General features: G+C 54.5%; 1 protein-coding gene across 4 annotated transcripts in view; it reads left to right on the top strand.

Annotated features, from left to right (window-relative positions):
• CHD2 (chromodomain helicase DNA binding protein 2) overlaps positions 1-7,084 on the top strand; it is a 111,912-nt gene extending 104,828 nt beyond the window's left edge. For all 4 annotated transcript variants that reach the window (XM_020872709.2, XM_020872699.2, XM_020872729.2 and 1 more), the window contains one exon: positions 3,700-7,084. In XM_020872709.2, coding sequence (XP_020728368.2) covers positions 3,700-4,033 — 334 coding nt within the window. In that variant the 3' untranslated portion in view covers positions 4,034-7,084. The remainder of the gene's footprint in view (positions 1-3,699) is intronic.
• The last annotated feature ends 7,776 nt before the right edge of the window (positions 7,085-14,860 follow it).

Here is a 14,860-nt window from a genome sequence, read left to right as displayed (position 1 = left end):
TAATATGGACCATTGTTTTAAAGTCTTTATTGAGTTTGTTGTGTTCTGGTTTTTTGGCCATGCGACATGTGGGATCTTTGCTCCCCGACCAAGGATCAAATCTGCACCACCTGCATCGGAACATGAAATCTTAATTACTGGACCCCCAGGGAAGTCCCTCTGTCCATCTTTCCACAGAGTTTGTTTTTTGTTACTAGTTGTATGAGCTGTTGGTATAATTTGGAGATTATATCCTTGTTGGTGGCATTGTCTGCTGATATTTTCTCCTATTCCATAGGTTGATTTTTGTTTTGTTTATGGTTTTCTTTGCTAACCAGGAACTTTTAAGTTTGATGAGGTCCGATTTGCTTATTTTTGCTTTTATTTCTCTATGCCTGATAATTTTTGATTAGATACCTAGTTAAGTGCGGGATATTTTTGTCTTCCTATGAATGTTCTGGAGTTTTGTCCAGAAGCAGGGTTTAGTTACTTGGGAGCAGTTTGATTCTTTACGATCTTGCTGCTGAGACTTGTTAGGCAGAACTGGAGCAGTGCTGAGGCGAGGCCCCTCACGGCATTCGACCCGTGCCCTTGGAGCTGGAGGTTCGCCAGTCTGGTCGGTGAGAAGGGAGCAGGCTGCTCCAGCCCTGCGTGAGCACAGGGCGCCCGCATCTCTCGTCCTTCTCTGTTGTTCCCCTGGCCCCTGGGTAGTGAGCCTGAGCTGCGTCCCACTAGGTACTCGATGGAACACCTTTGCTGAGCTTTGAGCTCTGTTCTCTGCAACTTTCTTCTCTTGCACTCTACACTTGAGCTCCAGCTGTGTTGATGCCCCCGCCCCATCTCAGGAAGTCTGGGCTTCTGCTGAGCCAGGTGCTTGTAAGACTCACCTCATTGGTTCCTCATCCCATAGGAATCGCTGTTTGTTCTTTCCTGACATCTGGTGTCTTGATAACTGTTGTCCACACATTTTGTCCCTTTCTGGCTGTTTCAGCAGTAGATATAGTCCCTGTTACTCCATCTTGGCTGGAACCTGGACAGTCAGTCTCTCTTTCTCTCCCTCCCATCCTCTTCCCCTCCTCCTCTTTTCATTCAGGTGAAACTCACATAACATAAATTAATTATTTTAAAGTGAACAATTCAGGACATTTATTTAGTGCATTCACTGTGTTGTGTAATCACCGCCTCTGTCAAGTTCCAAAACATGTTCATCCCCTTAAAGAAAATTCTGACCACTGCGTACCCACTCCTTTCTTCTCTCTGCCTAGCTCCTGGCAACCACCAGCCTTCTGCGTTCCGTTTCTGTGGACTTGCTTAGTCTGGACAGTTTGCATAAATGGAATCATACAGTATGTGGCCTTTTACGTTTGGCATTTTCATATGTTTAACATGATGTTTTAGAGATTCATTCACATTGTACCATCATGTATCAGTACTCCAGTTCTTCTCACAGGTGAATAACATTCCAATGTATATGTTACGTTGATACAAAAGTAATTGTGGTTTCGGACCATGATAAATCATTATAACTAGGTTCAAACCCATCTTTATTAAAATAGGAACCAGTACAATCAACACATTTTTTCCAACGAGATATGTTTGTTTATTCCTGTAGCATAAAAATCCATGCTTTGGGATTCAGTGAACTCTTGGAAGGCATTTTCTGCCTCCTGCTAATTGTGGAAGCATTTTGCCTACAAAAAGTTTTCGAGATGCTTGAGGGAGTTTGGTACTCAGTTGGTGAGAAGTCAGGTGAATATGGCAGATGAGGCAACATTTCCTGGTCCATTCATTCAGCTTTTGAAGCGTTGGTTGTGTGACCTGTGGTCAGATGTTGTTGTGGGGAAGAACTGGGCTCATTTTTCTGTTGACCAATACCAGCTGCAGGTGTAGCAGTTTTTGGTACATCTCATTGACTTGCCAAGCATACTTCTCAGATGTAATGGTTTCGCTGGGATTCAGAAGGCTCTAGTGGATCAGACGGGCAGCAGATCGCCCAACAGTGACCGTGACCTTTTTTGGTGCGGGTTTGTTTGGCTTTGGGAAGCTCTTTGGAGCACCTTCTTAGTCCAACCCCTGAGCTGGTCGTCGCTGGTTGCCGGGTGAAATCCACTTTTCATCACATGTCACGTTCTGAGAAATGGATCAATGTTTTATAGAAAAATGATGATTGTTTTGATTTGTGGTCAGCTAATCAGGCACCAACTTAGCCTTTTCACCTTTCCAGTTTGCTTCAAATAGCCACAGAATGGTCGACGTTGAGCTCTTTTGCAGCTTCTTGTGTAGTTACAAGAGGATCATCTCAGTGATTGCTTTCAGTTGGCTGACATCAACTTCCAGTGGCCGGCCACTGCACTCCTCATCTTTGAGGCTGTCAACTCCCTTGTAAAACTTCTTGAACCACCACTGCACTGTACATTCAGTAGCAGTTTCTGGGCCAAATGTGTTGTTGATGTGAGTTGTCTCTGCTGCTTTACCACCCATTTTGAACTCTTTAAGAAAACCACTCGAATTTGCTTTTTTGTCTAACATCATTTTTGTAGTCTAAAATAAACATAAACAGCAAGTAATATGTCATTAGCAAAAAAAAGTGAAGTGAGAAATGCTCATTAAAATGATGTATAACATAAACACATTTATTTAAGACTGTATTCCAATATCAAATGGCAAAGTTCAGCAGTGCAAAACCAGAATCACTTTTACACCAACCTCATACATGCTGCATTTTGTTTATCCCTCCATTCATTAATAGGCGTTTGTGTTTTTCTGCCTTTTGGCTATTGTGAATAGTGCTCCTGTGAGCATGGTATGTGAGTGTTTGTTTGAATGTCTGTCTCAGTGCTTTGGGGTTATTTACCTAGGATTGGAGTTGTTGGTCATTTGGTAGTTAGGCATTTAACTTTTAAGGAACCACCAAACTGTTTTCCACTAGAGCTGAGCTATTTTACAGTCCCAACCAACTATGTATTAGAATTGCAATTTTGCCACATTTTCAACAATGTTTATTCTCAGTGTTTTGAATGTAGCCATCCTAATGGTAGTTTTGACTTGCATTTACCTAGTGATTAATGCTCATCAAAGATGTTGAGCATCTTTTCATGTGCTTTGGAGCTATTTGTGTATCTCCATTGGAGAAATGTCTATTCAAGTCCTTTGCCCGTTCTTTAGCTGGGGATTGTTGTCGACTTTTACAGCTTCTCCGTTAACAGTATAACAAGCAGTTTGCCATAGTCCCAACTAAAAATTTTAATATTCTTCACATTGAGTCTGTTTGAAAGTAATTAACCCTGCACTTATTGTTGAATATCTAGGTTGCTTGAGTTTTTGCTGTTACTAATAACTTAGAAAATAATTTCTGTGGCTCTTTTTTTTCCTGGGCTGGGTTGAGGAGCATGAGAGTGTTTGTAGATCTTGCCAGTTTTCATGAAGGGAATGTGAGTTTACAAAGCCATCAGTGAGTCAAGTTTGTGCTTGTTTCATTGCAGACTTGATGAGGCTCATGTCATTTCATGGGCTGCGTTTTGCCAATAAGTATAAAATAGCCCTTTGTTACTACTTTAGTTTGCTTTTGGTTTTGGGTGTTTTTTTTTGAGTTCTAGTAATGTAAGTATTTGCTCTGAGTCCCTGGAAGTGTCCTCCAGCGTGAGGAAGAGCCAGTGGATGACGGAGGAGGCGTGGGAATCCAGCCTTGGTCTTTAGCTGATTCTCCTGTCTCTATTTCAGGCACCATCATGACTCCAAGCGGAGGCGATCGGATGAATTTAGGCCTCAAAATTACCACCAGCAGGATTTCCGACGAATGTCTGATCACCGCCCCCCTATGGGCTACCACGGCCAGGGGCCCTCGGACCACCACCGCTCTTTCCACACAGACAAACTGGGGGAGTATAAACAGCCCCTACCCCCGCTGCACCCCGCAGTCTCAGATCCTCGCTCTCCCCCTTCTCAGAAATCTCCTCACGATTCCAAGTCACCCCTGGATCATCGGTCTCCTTTGGAGAGATCACTAGAACAGAAGAACAACCCAGATTATAACTGGAATGTTAGGAAAACATAAAGGACCGCCTGGAAAGCAGGGGAGCGCGAGCGTCATGAAGCACCTGGACGTCTTTGGTCTGACCCGCAGGAGCCGGTTACCCAGACCCAAGAGGGCGTTTCTGGACACAGGGCTGCCGTCAGCCTGCCGCTGAGGGGCACTCAGAGCGTGGGGGCCTTTGGCTCAGCCCGGCTTTGATCTGGGTCACCCCCTCCTGCACTTGGGCACCCATCGCATTCCGGCCTGGTCCTGGCCTCCCGCTCGGATGGGTGCCAGGAGGAAGCGGTGATGCTTTTGTCTACCAGCTTCACGGGCTGTTTCCCAGTGAAGGCAGGAGAGGTCTTAAGAGTCGTGAATGTTTTGTCGCCCTGGACCTCAGTGTGGGGTCGGGGGAGGGCACGTGTGCATGAAGGCTGCTGGGACCCGCTGGACACAAGGGGTCTGGTGCACTCTGATGAGACGGATGCTGCTGACAGGCGAGGGGATGCGCGGGTGGGGTCTTGCACCACAGGACTTGCAGGGGAGCAGGTACCCCCTCAGACGTGTCCTTGGGGGAAGTGACACTTGAGCCTCACTCTTTGATGGCGGGGGGTTGGGGGCGGGGGCCACCTCTTCCACGGCCTCTTCCCCAGCAACACTAAATTGCCCCACACTGTGTGTCTCAGAGGTGTGGTCTCCTGCGTGGGCCTCCTTTACCCCCCAACCCCCCATCATCCCTGGGCCTCCTTTACCCCCCAACCCCCCATCATCCCCCATCCCCCATTTCCCTACCATCCCATTCCCCCCCCCTCGCCCCCCCAATCCCAGCCCCAACCCCTGCTGGCGGAAGGTCTTGGTTCAGTGCTGTACTGGGCGGGGCTGGTTTGCCTGGGAGCGGCCTTGAGGGTGGGGGTGGGGGGCGTGGCCAGGGCTCGGGAATCCTGGGTGGATTCCGGCTCCCACAGTGAGTGATGGCGGAGAGAGGGGGGCGGGAGCAGGCTTGCGCCTGGCTGGGTGCTGGCGGCACCGGACCAGGGCACTGGTGGGGGGCTGGGGGGTTGGTGGTGTGGTCCGTGTGGCGGCGGGTGACCATCTGCAGCTCATCTTTGCACAACCTGAGGAGGGAGGAGTCATGGAATCACACATCTTCTGCCACTGCGTGGTGGGTGGCCAGAAACAAATTAGTTGCTCCCTGTGGTGAACATGCTGCCACTGCTAGTTGGAGACCATTAGAACTGAACTCAGTATCTTTTAGAACGAGATCAAGCTAACTCTAAGCCTAAGTTCATTTTCTCCCCCCAGATCTGGAAGCCTTCAAGGACAGGGTGACTGAGCTGCAGATAGGAAGAGCTGGACTAGAGCGGAGGACAGGTTGAGGTTGGCTGCAGTAATTAGCAGGCTCCTTTCCCTTTCCTGGTTCCGGGGCCTACTGTTCTGTTCACCTTAAAGATAATTTGCCAGTATTGTTAGAGTATGCAAAGGCCTTTCTAGACGGAGACAGAATAACTGACTTGAACGTGCAGTGAGCCCGTGGGTTTGCAGGCTCAGAGCTGGTGGAAACCGTTCCCTGGGTGTCCACAGGGTTACGCTCCCCACACTAACTGCCCCTCTCCAGGGGACTCCAGGAATCACCGTCACACCACTCATGCCTTTACTGTTGCCTCATACGGTGAGGCAGGGGCGGCTCTGGGGGGCTCTCGCTCTCTGCAGAGCGTCTTCGGCTGGCCTGTGCCGAGGTCCTCGTGGGAGGCAGGGTCCGCACATTTGGTGCGGGGAGTTCCGTGGGCTCAGCACCTCCTGGTATTTGGAGTCGTTCACCCTGGGCTTGTAGCGCGCATGCCGGGAGCACAGCCCGGAGGACCACAGGGAGCCCCGGCAGCGGTCACCCGCTGGGCCATGCCTGACGGCTTGGGGGGACAGGAAACTGCCTCTGCTCGGGTTGGGGTCCCTGCCGCAGTACTGACATGGCCTCTGCTGGTCTCGCCCGGCCGGAGAGGAGGGGCGGGCCGGCGGTCCACAGAGAGGCCCCAGCACGGCTTCCTCTGTAGGAGGGCGAGTCGTGGTCCTGTCAGTTAGAGGGGCCAGGGGGTGGACCGGCAGGGCCTGCATTTCAGAGCTCACGGTTTTTGGGTTTTTTCCCTCTGAAGTTGTTGATAGGAGATGTGAGTTATTCCCAAAGAGGTCTCCTCATGAGGCAAAAGGAGCTTCCTTTTGTTCACATTCAGGACTTCTAGTGCCATATGCTGCAGCAAAAGGCAGTATCAGCCAGATCAGTGTTGATTACAGAAAGTACAGTATCCTCATAAAAGGATCTGTCTTAGGTGCCAGAGTGTGTTTGCAGAGTGGGTTGGGAGAGAGAAAGCATTTCCTCATTGTCAGTATGAATACTGTATGCTTCTGTTGAAACCAGAAATTTGCACAGATAGGAGTTCTCTCACTCGTGGATGGGAGAAGCCACCCCCGGAGTCTCTGAGGATGGTTTTCCGTGGCTCTGAAGGATGTAGTTACTAGATAGAAAGAGCAAGGGCCAAGGAAGAGGAGAGTTAGCGCCACCGAGAACCTGAACAGGAGCACGAGGTCCCGCCGAGGACGCGGTCACTCCAGGCTTGTCCTCCCATCGGCCGCTGCCCCGGGCTCCCCCTCCTTTCAGCCATTCCCTCCTTACACCCTCCGACGGGAACCCAGGACACCTCTCATGTCGTGCTGCAGACATTCTAACCCGATATCCCCGATACCTGAGGGCCGCATCAGGGCGCGCGGTGCAAACGCAACCCAGTTAGGAATTCACACAGCGACACGGGAATCCTACAGACCAAAACCCACTCGTCAGCAGGAGCGGTGGGCCCCCGGCTCGTCTGGGGCGGCCGTGTCAGCGAGGAGAGCCAGGCCAGGGGCCCAGCCTGCTTTAGTCCATCTGTGCCCCACTTGGTTGGGGACGGATGAGTTTTCTTTATTGTAAAATTGTGGACTTTTAAAATCTGTTGACTAAACAGTAATTAATTTATATTTGTGAAAAATGCCACTGTCCTAGTGATTTCTGATGTAAATAATGTTGTTTATATAGTATGTATTAAATTTTCCTACATTGTAAAACTGCTGTACTTTTGACTCTTGTATATTAAAAAGTGTTACTGAGGATTTTTAGAATCAGGCGAACAGATTGCATTGCATTGTTGTGACCCATGACCACACTCACCTCATCTCCCTCCGGTTGCTGGGTCATCGGGATTCTTGGGCAGCTTATGAAATGGAGCTTTTCCCCTACTCGGGCCCCTGTTGTGTCGTTGGGTCCAGGACCTGACACCGTAGGTTCTAGACTTTTCTCCAAGTAGCAGGGGCTGACCGTCCCCGGCCAGCACCTGCTGTCCTCGTCCCCTCCCTGCCCTCACCAGGGTCTGTGCGGAGCAGCCGCCCCCGGGTCCCAGGTGGGTCACTCTGGGCGGGGACCATCCCCGGGGGTCCTTGCAGCCCCCTGGAGGAAGCCAGACTGCTGGGTCTGAGCCAGCCTGCAGCCTCAAGAGTAATTTTACAGTTGGGCCGTATATTCTTGAAGGCGGAAAGAGCACTTTATAATGGAAACACTGACACAAATGTTAACTCGAGCGATTTGGCGCAGGGGCCGGCCCAGCTCCTGCAAGGCCCAGACGGAGGGAGGGTGGCACGGCGGTGGAGAGCCGTCTGCACAGCAGGCGGAGAGGCCTCCAGACCCCAGGGGTTTCACCAGCACTTGGTGACTTTGAAACCACATTGCAGCCCTCGCAAAGGTCTTCCATTAATTCTCAACACCAAATAGGCCCGTGTGTCTGCTCAGAACCTGGGGGTGAACTCTCCTGTGGCGCTCGCCCAGGACACTGCTGCAGGAGGGCCTCCTCACCCGGCTGCGTTGGGGTTCCAGCGTCAGGAGTGGGAGTCAGAGACTCGAGGAAGAGCTCAGGGTTCTTCCTGACCATAAACTTAACTCTCAATTGTGTTGCAACTCACAGCTCGCCTGGAACTGCTATCGGAAACTTTAAGAACAAGTGCAGTAATCAGCTTATGATTTACAATAGCAGCCAGGCTTCTAAACTGACTGCTGCCAAAAACCCCTGCCTTTTACTGGAAGGAGCAGGCTCAGGCCCCTCCCTGCTCCCTGGCAGGGCCCCCGCACGTCTGGCATCCGGGCAAGTCCTCCTCAATTAGCGCCAACAGAAAGGTCACTTACTGAAACACAAGGCCCCACAGTTTGCCAGACCTGCGGCTCCGGGTTCCAACCTGTGGCTCTTAAAGGAGCAGGGCCAGCTTTGCCTGGGGTGGTTCTCCCATCAGGTTTTGAGGTTGGAAAACCACTGGGCTCACCTCCTAGCCGGCATTTGCTCTGCTTTGTGAAGTGGGAAGAAGATACGGCTCATCTGGATAAACATCTGCAGAAACCCGGGCCTGTGGGGCCGCCCCCGCTGCTGGTGGGGTCCTGCTCTGGGCTGAGTCTTGGGGACCCCTGGTCAGTTTTATGCCCCATGACAGGACTTTGTGTGGAATACAGGCAAGTCCCTAACCTACAGACTTCTGACCTCCAAAACAGGCAGAAAGACAGCTACTTCTTGGGGCCAGAGCTGCCCCACAGAGGGTCCACACCTTTCTCTGAATTTCTTTGGTGACCCAAGAGGGAACTGTTACCGAAGCAGCGTCCCCACTGACCCCATGCACTGAGATGGCCTTGGGGGGCAGGGGTGCTTTGGGGGCGGGCAGGGCGGCCAGCCCTTGTCCCTTCGGCCCCTCTCGGTGTGCTGTAAGACAGGTGGCCTTTCCACCTTCATTTGCACAGGAAGCAGACAGCTCCTAGGGTTAAGGGTGGTTTGTAAGTGAGAACTCCAGCCATGGAGAAGAGAGAGGTTTGCAAGCCCCGAGGACCACCCGAAGCAGTCAGCATCCATCAGTTCTTGGCTGGAGGCAGCGTGGGTCTAGGGGGGAAGGTTGGGGGGAAACCTAGAATGTAACAGCCCTCGCCCTGGAGCTGACCTGACAATGGGAGCTCCCCGTCCTGAGAGCCCTGCAAGGGGGGCCTCTACAAAACCTGCTCTGGATGAGATTAAACACAGCAGGAAGGCCACTGGGGACTGGAGCCGTATACACACGGAGACAGAGACCGGCTCCTTCAAGGCTCCCAGTCTGGTGGGGGACACAGAGCTGGGGCGAAATCGTGAGAGCGAGGTTCTCCCCTGAACGGGCTCTGTGCTAGGCGCTGTGGACACACAGGAAGGTGTGACCCCGCCTTCTTTCAGCCAATTTCCCAGTTGGGTATTGGGGGGCGGGGGGCAGGCCCTGGACTAGCACCCAACAGGAGGACAAGATGTCACATACACGCCAGGGAGAGAGGGACGGGGGCCCGAGACGGCGCGAGGCCAGGGAGGCATGGGTCTGGGAGGTGGGCACACTTGGCTTTGAACCAGCAGGCGTTCTTGGGTCAGTTTGCCACCTCTCCAAGCCTCAAACACAAACTATATGAGAGCCTCCGGCCGGGCTGTGGTGACCTGCGTGACGTTCCCTGCGGGGTCCCTTGGTATCTGTCAATATTATCAAGGGGCATGTTGGCATATCCTGAGGTGCAAGGGTCCCTTGGATGCAAGGAGATCCAACCAGTCCATCCTGAAGGAAGTCAGTCCTGAATATTCACTGGAAGGACTGATGCTGAAGCTGAAACTCCAATATTTTGGCCACCTGATGTGAAGAGCTGACTCATTTGAAAAGACCCTAATGCTGGGAAAGATTGAGGGCAGGAGGAGAAGGGGACCACAGAGGATGAGATGGTTGGATGGCATCACCGACTCAACAGCCATGAGTTTGAGTAAACTCCGGTAGTTGGTGATGGACAGGGAGGCCTGGCGTGCTGCAGTTCATGGGGGTCGCAAAGAGCCGGACACGACTGAGGGACCGAACTGAGCTGAGGTTGCGTGGAACCGCGCCTGGAGACCTCTCTTGCCGCGCCAGCTAGGTAGGGTCCTCCTTGGCTTTGGGGATCAGCCCCCGGTCTCTGCTGGAAGGTCCTAGTGACGCGGTTCTAGAACCGTCCTGCAGAGGGCAGCAGATTCCCACTAGAAACGGCCGGCAGCGCAGCCCCGGGAATGAACACCTCGTGATGGGGCGAGGGTCGGTCCCGGGGGCTGTGAGCCCGCACCCGAGCCAGAGACCTGGAGGCGCCCTGTCCCCGCGGGCGTGTGGCGTGGCGGGGGAGAGAAGGAAGGTACCGGCTGCAGGGACCTCGTCCCCCACACCCCAACCGGCAGTGCCCCGCCGCGGCCCATCTGGCGGGCTTCATCCAGCCGCGCAGGCTCTCCGCCCCCGGAGCGGTCCGGCGGCCCCGCTCGATGGCCACGCCACCTCCCGCCACCCTGCGGGGACGCACGGGCTCCGCCAGGGCCAGCCTCTCCTCCCTCCCAGCCCCACGCGGCGGCGGGAGGCGCCGCCCTGAGCCCCGAGGCCCAGGCATCCCTCTGCGGCTCCCTGTGACCCTCGCCTTAGCTCTAAGCTCGCTCAGTGGGTTCCGAGGCCCCGCACGACCTGACCAGCTCTGGCTCATCTTCCGCTCCTGAGTCCCCCCGCCACGGGCTGCAGCCAGCCCAAACCTTTGCCCCTGCAGCCTCAGATACCAGCAGTTTGGCTTCCAGCCCCTGTTTTCCCCTGCCTCGCTTGTGGCTCAGATGGTAAAGAATCTGCCTGCTATCCGGGAGACCTGGGTTGGGAAGATTCCCTTGGAGAAGGGAACGGGCTACCCACTCCGAGATTCTGGCCTGAATAATCCCATCAACGGTATGGTCCAGGGGGTGGCAAAGAGTCAGATGCGACTGAGCGGCTTTCACATCACTCACCTCCTGGTCCCTGACGAATCCTATTTCTCCCCCCAAAATGCAGTTGGAGCTTGGTTTCCTCCACAGCCTTCTCTGACCTGCTCTCCCGTTCCTTCTGTTCCTTCCCTGTGCCCACAGACACCAGCAGAGCCCCCAGGGTAATCTGTTGCCCACAAGTTGTCACGCCACCTCACCTGCTGAGAAGTAGGGCTCCCAGCGGGGCCCAGGTCTCCTTCGCCTCCAGCCCTGAGCCCCAATTCCGCGAGGGCCCTGTGGGTGCGAGACTTAGAGCTCTTTCTTGTGTGGTGCCCAGAGAGGGAGCCCCGGGAGAGGAGGCCTGGGGTGCCCCCTTCCCTGGAGGGTGAGTGGGCTGGGAGCTCAGACCAGAGTTCATGTCCCAGTCGGCAGGCTGCCTGGACCAGGGGGACATTTAAGGCAGACAGAAGCCAGTTCTGGGCAGTGGAACAACTTCCCCAAGGCTGCCTGGCCTGCCGGGCATTAGCTCTTCATTTGCTGGATTTTTTAGGAAGATCCAGGGAAATAACTGGAAGGGTGATGAGGCAATAGAGACCTGGGGGAAAGATTGGTAAGCTGCTTTAGTTGCTTAGTCATGTCCAACTGTTTGCAGCCCCAGGCTCCTCTGTCCGTGGGATTCTCCAGGCAAAACTAGTGGAGTGGATTGCCATACCCTCCTCCAGGGGATCTTCCAGACCCAGGTATCAAACCCGGGTCTCTCACATTGCCAGCAGATTCTTTACCGTCTTGGCCACCAAGGGGGGAAGTATTAAGTACCGGCAATTTGCTAGACATCCTCTCATCATAGCTCTTGGACTGGCTATGCTGGGCATGTACATGGGTTCACAGTCCCCTGGCTGCCTTAGCCCAGGAGGGAGACACCCAGGTCCTGGGCCCAGGCTTGCTGTGCCAGGCAGGAGGGTGCAGAGGCGTTGAGGTCTCGGGTAGTGGCCGCAGCAGGGAGGGGAGCTCCGTGGGGAGGGCCTGCGGAGTGGGGAGGAGACCCAGGGTCCTCAAAGCAGCCGGACTGAGAGTTTGGGTGCTGGTGAGACTACATAACTTCAGATCAGGTTGCTCCCCGATTGCCATAACCTGAGTCCAGTGTTAACCTCTGCAGGGTGGGGACCAGGGTTGCCCGTTTTATGGGAGGCAATGCCCTGCCGGGCCAAGCATCCTTGCAGGGTGAGCCACCACCAAGTTGGCCTGGGTCTGGTGACCTGTCCTGAGGTCCAGCCCACTCTCTGCCCTCCCTGCCCCAGGGGAGGCTGGAGATGAAGGCTCCGTGGGCCTCCTTGTCTCCTTTGGGGGCCACCTCTTCCCCCACCACTCTGGGCCCCTGTGGCCCTTGGCCCCCCACCCGGGGCCTCCCAGCCTCTTCCTCTGAACCCTGTCCTGGGCGCTCTATCCTCTGCACAGAGCCAACGCCCCTTCACTCCCTGAGTCCTGCTAGGACAGCGGACACAGATGGGAATCAGATCAGCCAATTCCTGTCCTGCTGGGTCCTAATTCAGGGTTTCCCGAATTTGGGGCCTACAGATACAGGGAGCGGAGGGTAGTCTTCTGAGATCTCTGTGTGCTAAGTCACTTCAGTCGTGTCCGACTCTTTGCAACGCTATGGACTGTAACCTGCCAGGCTCCTCTGTCCATGGGATTCTCCAGGCAAGAACACCAGAGTGGGTTGCCATGCCTGCCTCTAGGGGATCTTCCCAACCCAGGGATCAAACCCGCGGCTCCTGCATTGCAGGCGGATTTTTACCGCTGAGCCTCCGGGGAGGCCTTGAGAGTTCTAGAAGAATTTAAATTTCTTTATGTTTTCATTTTGATGAACATCTTTCCAGTCATTAGGAAGGGCAGGAGGGAGAAAAGAACTTGGGACTTGAGGGGTGTATTGGAGCTGAGGGATCCATGCTGGTTCTCTGGTGGTCGAGGGGACTCATGACCATGACAGCCTTCCTAGGGTCTGCGGAGCCAAAGGCAGGGGGGGCGGATGATAGGCAGTGGACATGGCAAGACCTTGGCCCAGGTGGCCCCACCTCGACCTCCATCGCATGGGGAAGGCCCATTTAGCGTCTGCGAAACATCACCCATTGCTTAAATTAATGCTATCCCTGTGTGCTTTATTGGCCTTGTAGTTTTGTTTGGGCTTAATTAATAAATATGTCTTGATTTTATAGTTGAGAGAAGCTATAATTATAAAGATTCTATCCCTACCTCATAAATTATCAAATGGACTCCAGCCCTGCAGGGGCCTGGGGAAATATTGGCCCCTGGAAAGCATCTGGATGTCATGTGTGTTTGGGAGACCCGAGCTGGTCCTGGCCTTGACTCATGAGTGAAGGAAGCAGCCCTGAACGTTAGGCAGGCGGGCAGATGCCCCCATCTACAGAGGGTCGGTTACCGGTGCCAGACTGTGGGGCTTGTTGCTTTATGCGCTTTATCCTTGAGTCCTCATGAAATTGCCATGAGGTCGGATTTATCCCCATCTTCCAGCTGGAGATCCTGAGGTGCAGAGACTTGGAGTGACTCACCCACGATCACACAGAGAATCGGAGGAGCTCAGATTTCGTTCCAGCTTCTCCTGCCTCTAAAGGCAGAGCTGGTCCCTGCCCCGTCCAGGGACTTCTCTGCAGGGTACTATCTTATCCTCCTGACGGCCCTGTGACCCTGTCCGGGTCCTTCCCCAGGACTAGAGATGGGGGCTCAGGGCCAGCATGTGCTGGCTCAAGGCCAGAGAACAAGGCAAGCAATGTGAGGACCGGTGCTGGGCCGTTCCCCCGGCAGTTCTCATCTCCTCCTTGCAGTTCCACCCTCTGTGATCTGTCCCGGGTGGTGGCCTGGGATCCCTGCTGTGTCCCCAACAGAGAGCCCAGCCCCGGACACGTCTTAGGGCCTCACTGAATCCGTGTAGACTAAATGAAGTATCCCCGATCAGACGTAATGGGGGCACACCTACCAGGGTCTGTGCAGACGAGAGAGAAGGGAAGGTTGGCCCCCACAGAGGGAGGGGCCTGGGCACTTCCTGGAGGCATTTACCGCCCACCTCCTCCCACCCGGGAAGGATGCATCAACTCAAGGAGGCAGATGTTGGGGCTGCTCTGTCCTGCAGGCCTTGGCATTGACCGTGGGGGTCCAGGCCCCCCCGGCCTTGACTTGAGGGGTGCCTACTCGCCAGGCCCGTCTGATGGAGCCCAAGAGTCCAGTCACCTGAGCCTCAGGAAGGGAGCAGCTGGACGGGGCTCCTTCGTGACCTTGGATCAAACAGTCAGCAGGTGGCCCTGGCCGGGGCAAGGTGGGGGGCTCCGGGCTCCCTGCGTTTGGGAGTGGGGTCTGCACCCGCAGCTGCAACAAGGCCACCCCCCAGCTGAGAGGGGGTGCTGATGACCGCCCCTGGACAGTGGTGACCCTGCCGAGGATCCACAGGTGCCCTTGACCCCGAGGCTCTCAGACTTCAGATCTGGGGACCCGCTTTGCCCTCCTTTTTCTCTCCAGGGTCCATCGACGTCCCCCTACCCACCCAGCCTGCAGGTGAGGGTCTGGCCACGTTCCCTGCCACCCCCAGAGCAACAAGAACCTTGGCTTGCCACCACCCCCGCTTTGGGGACCCTCAAGGGAGGGGCAGGCGAGTGGCATGGTGTTTACCTGGAAACCAGAGTGATGGCCTCTGTTTTCTAGGGCTCTTGTGAAAACGGTCACAGCAACTGTGAGTTCAGGGCAGGTGCAGAGGTCGGCATTTCGTCTGCAGTCATCTTCCTGACGGGTGAGAGCGCCGAGGCTGAGAACCGCCACAGGTCGCCTATCATGCAGGGCTGGGACCCTGGGCTGGGTCTGGTCCCGGAGCCTGGGCTCTTCTCTCTGCCCGGGTGCCATCCGGGCCCACCAAACCCAAGGTGTAGTCCCCACTCTGAGCTGAGGCTTGGCCCTGGGCCGGGTGGGACTGGTCCAGTCGACCAAACTCTCTTGCTGGTTCCTTTCTGACGAGCTGCGGACTGCTTCTCTACCAACTTCCAATCGTCTTAATCCCTTGCGAGTCCTG

The sequence above is a fragment of the Odocoileus virginianus genome, chromosome 16, assembly GCF_023699985.2.
Source record: "Odocoileus virginianus isolate 20LAN1187 ecotype Illinois chromosome 16, Ovbor_1.2, whole genome shotgun sequence".
Taxonomy (NCBI): Eukaryota; Metazoa; Chordata; class Mammalia; order Artiodactyla; family Cervidae; genus Odocoileus; species Odocoileus virginianus.
Note: the sequence above shows the minus strand (reverse complement) of the source record. Positions and strands in the feature narration are given on the sequence as shown.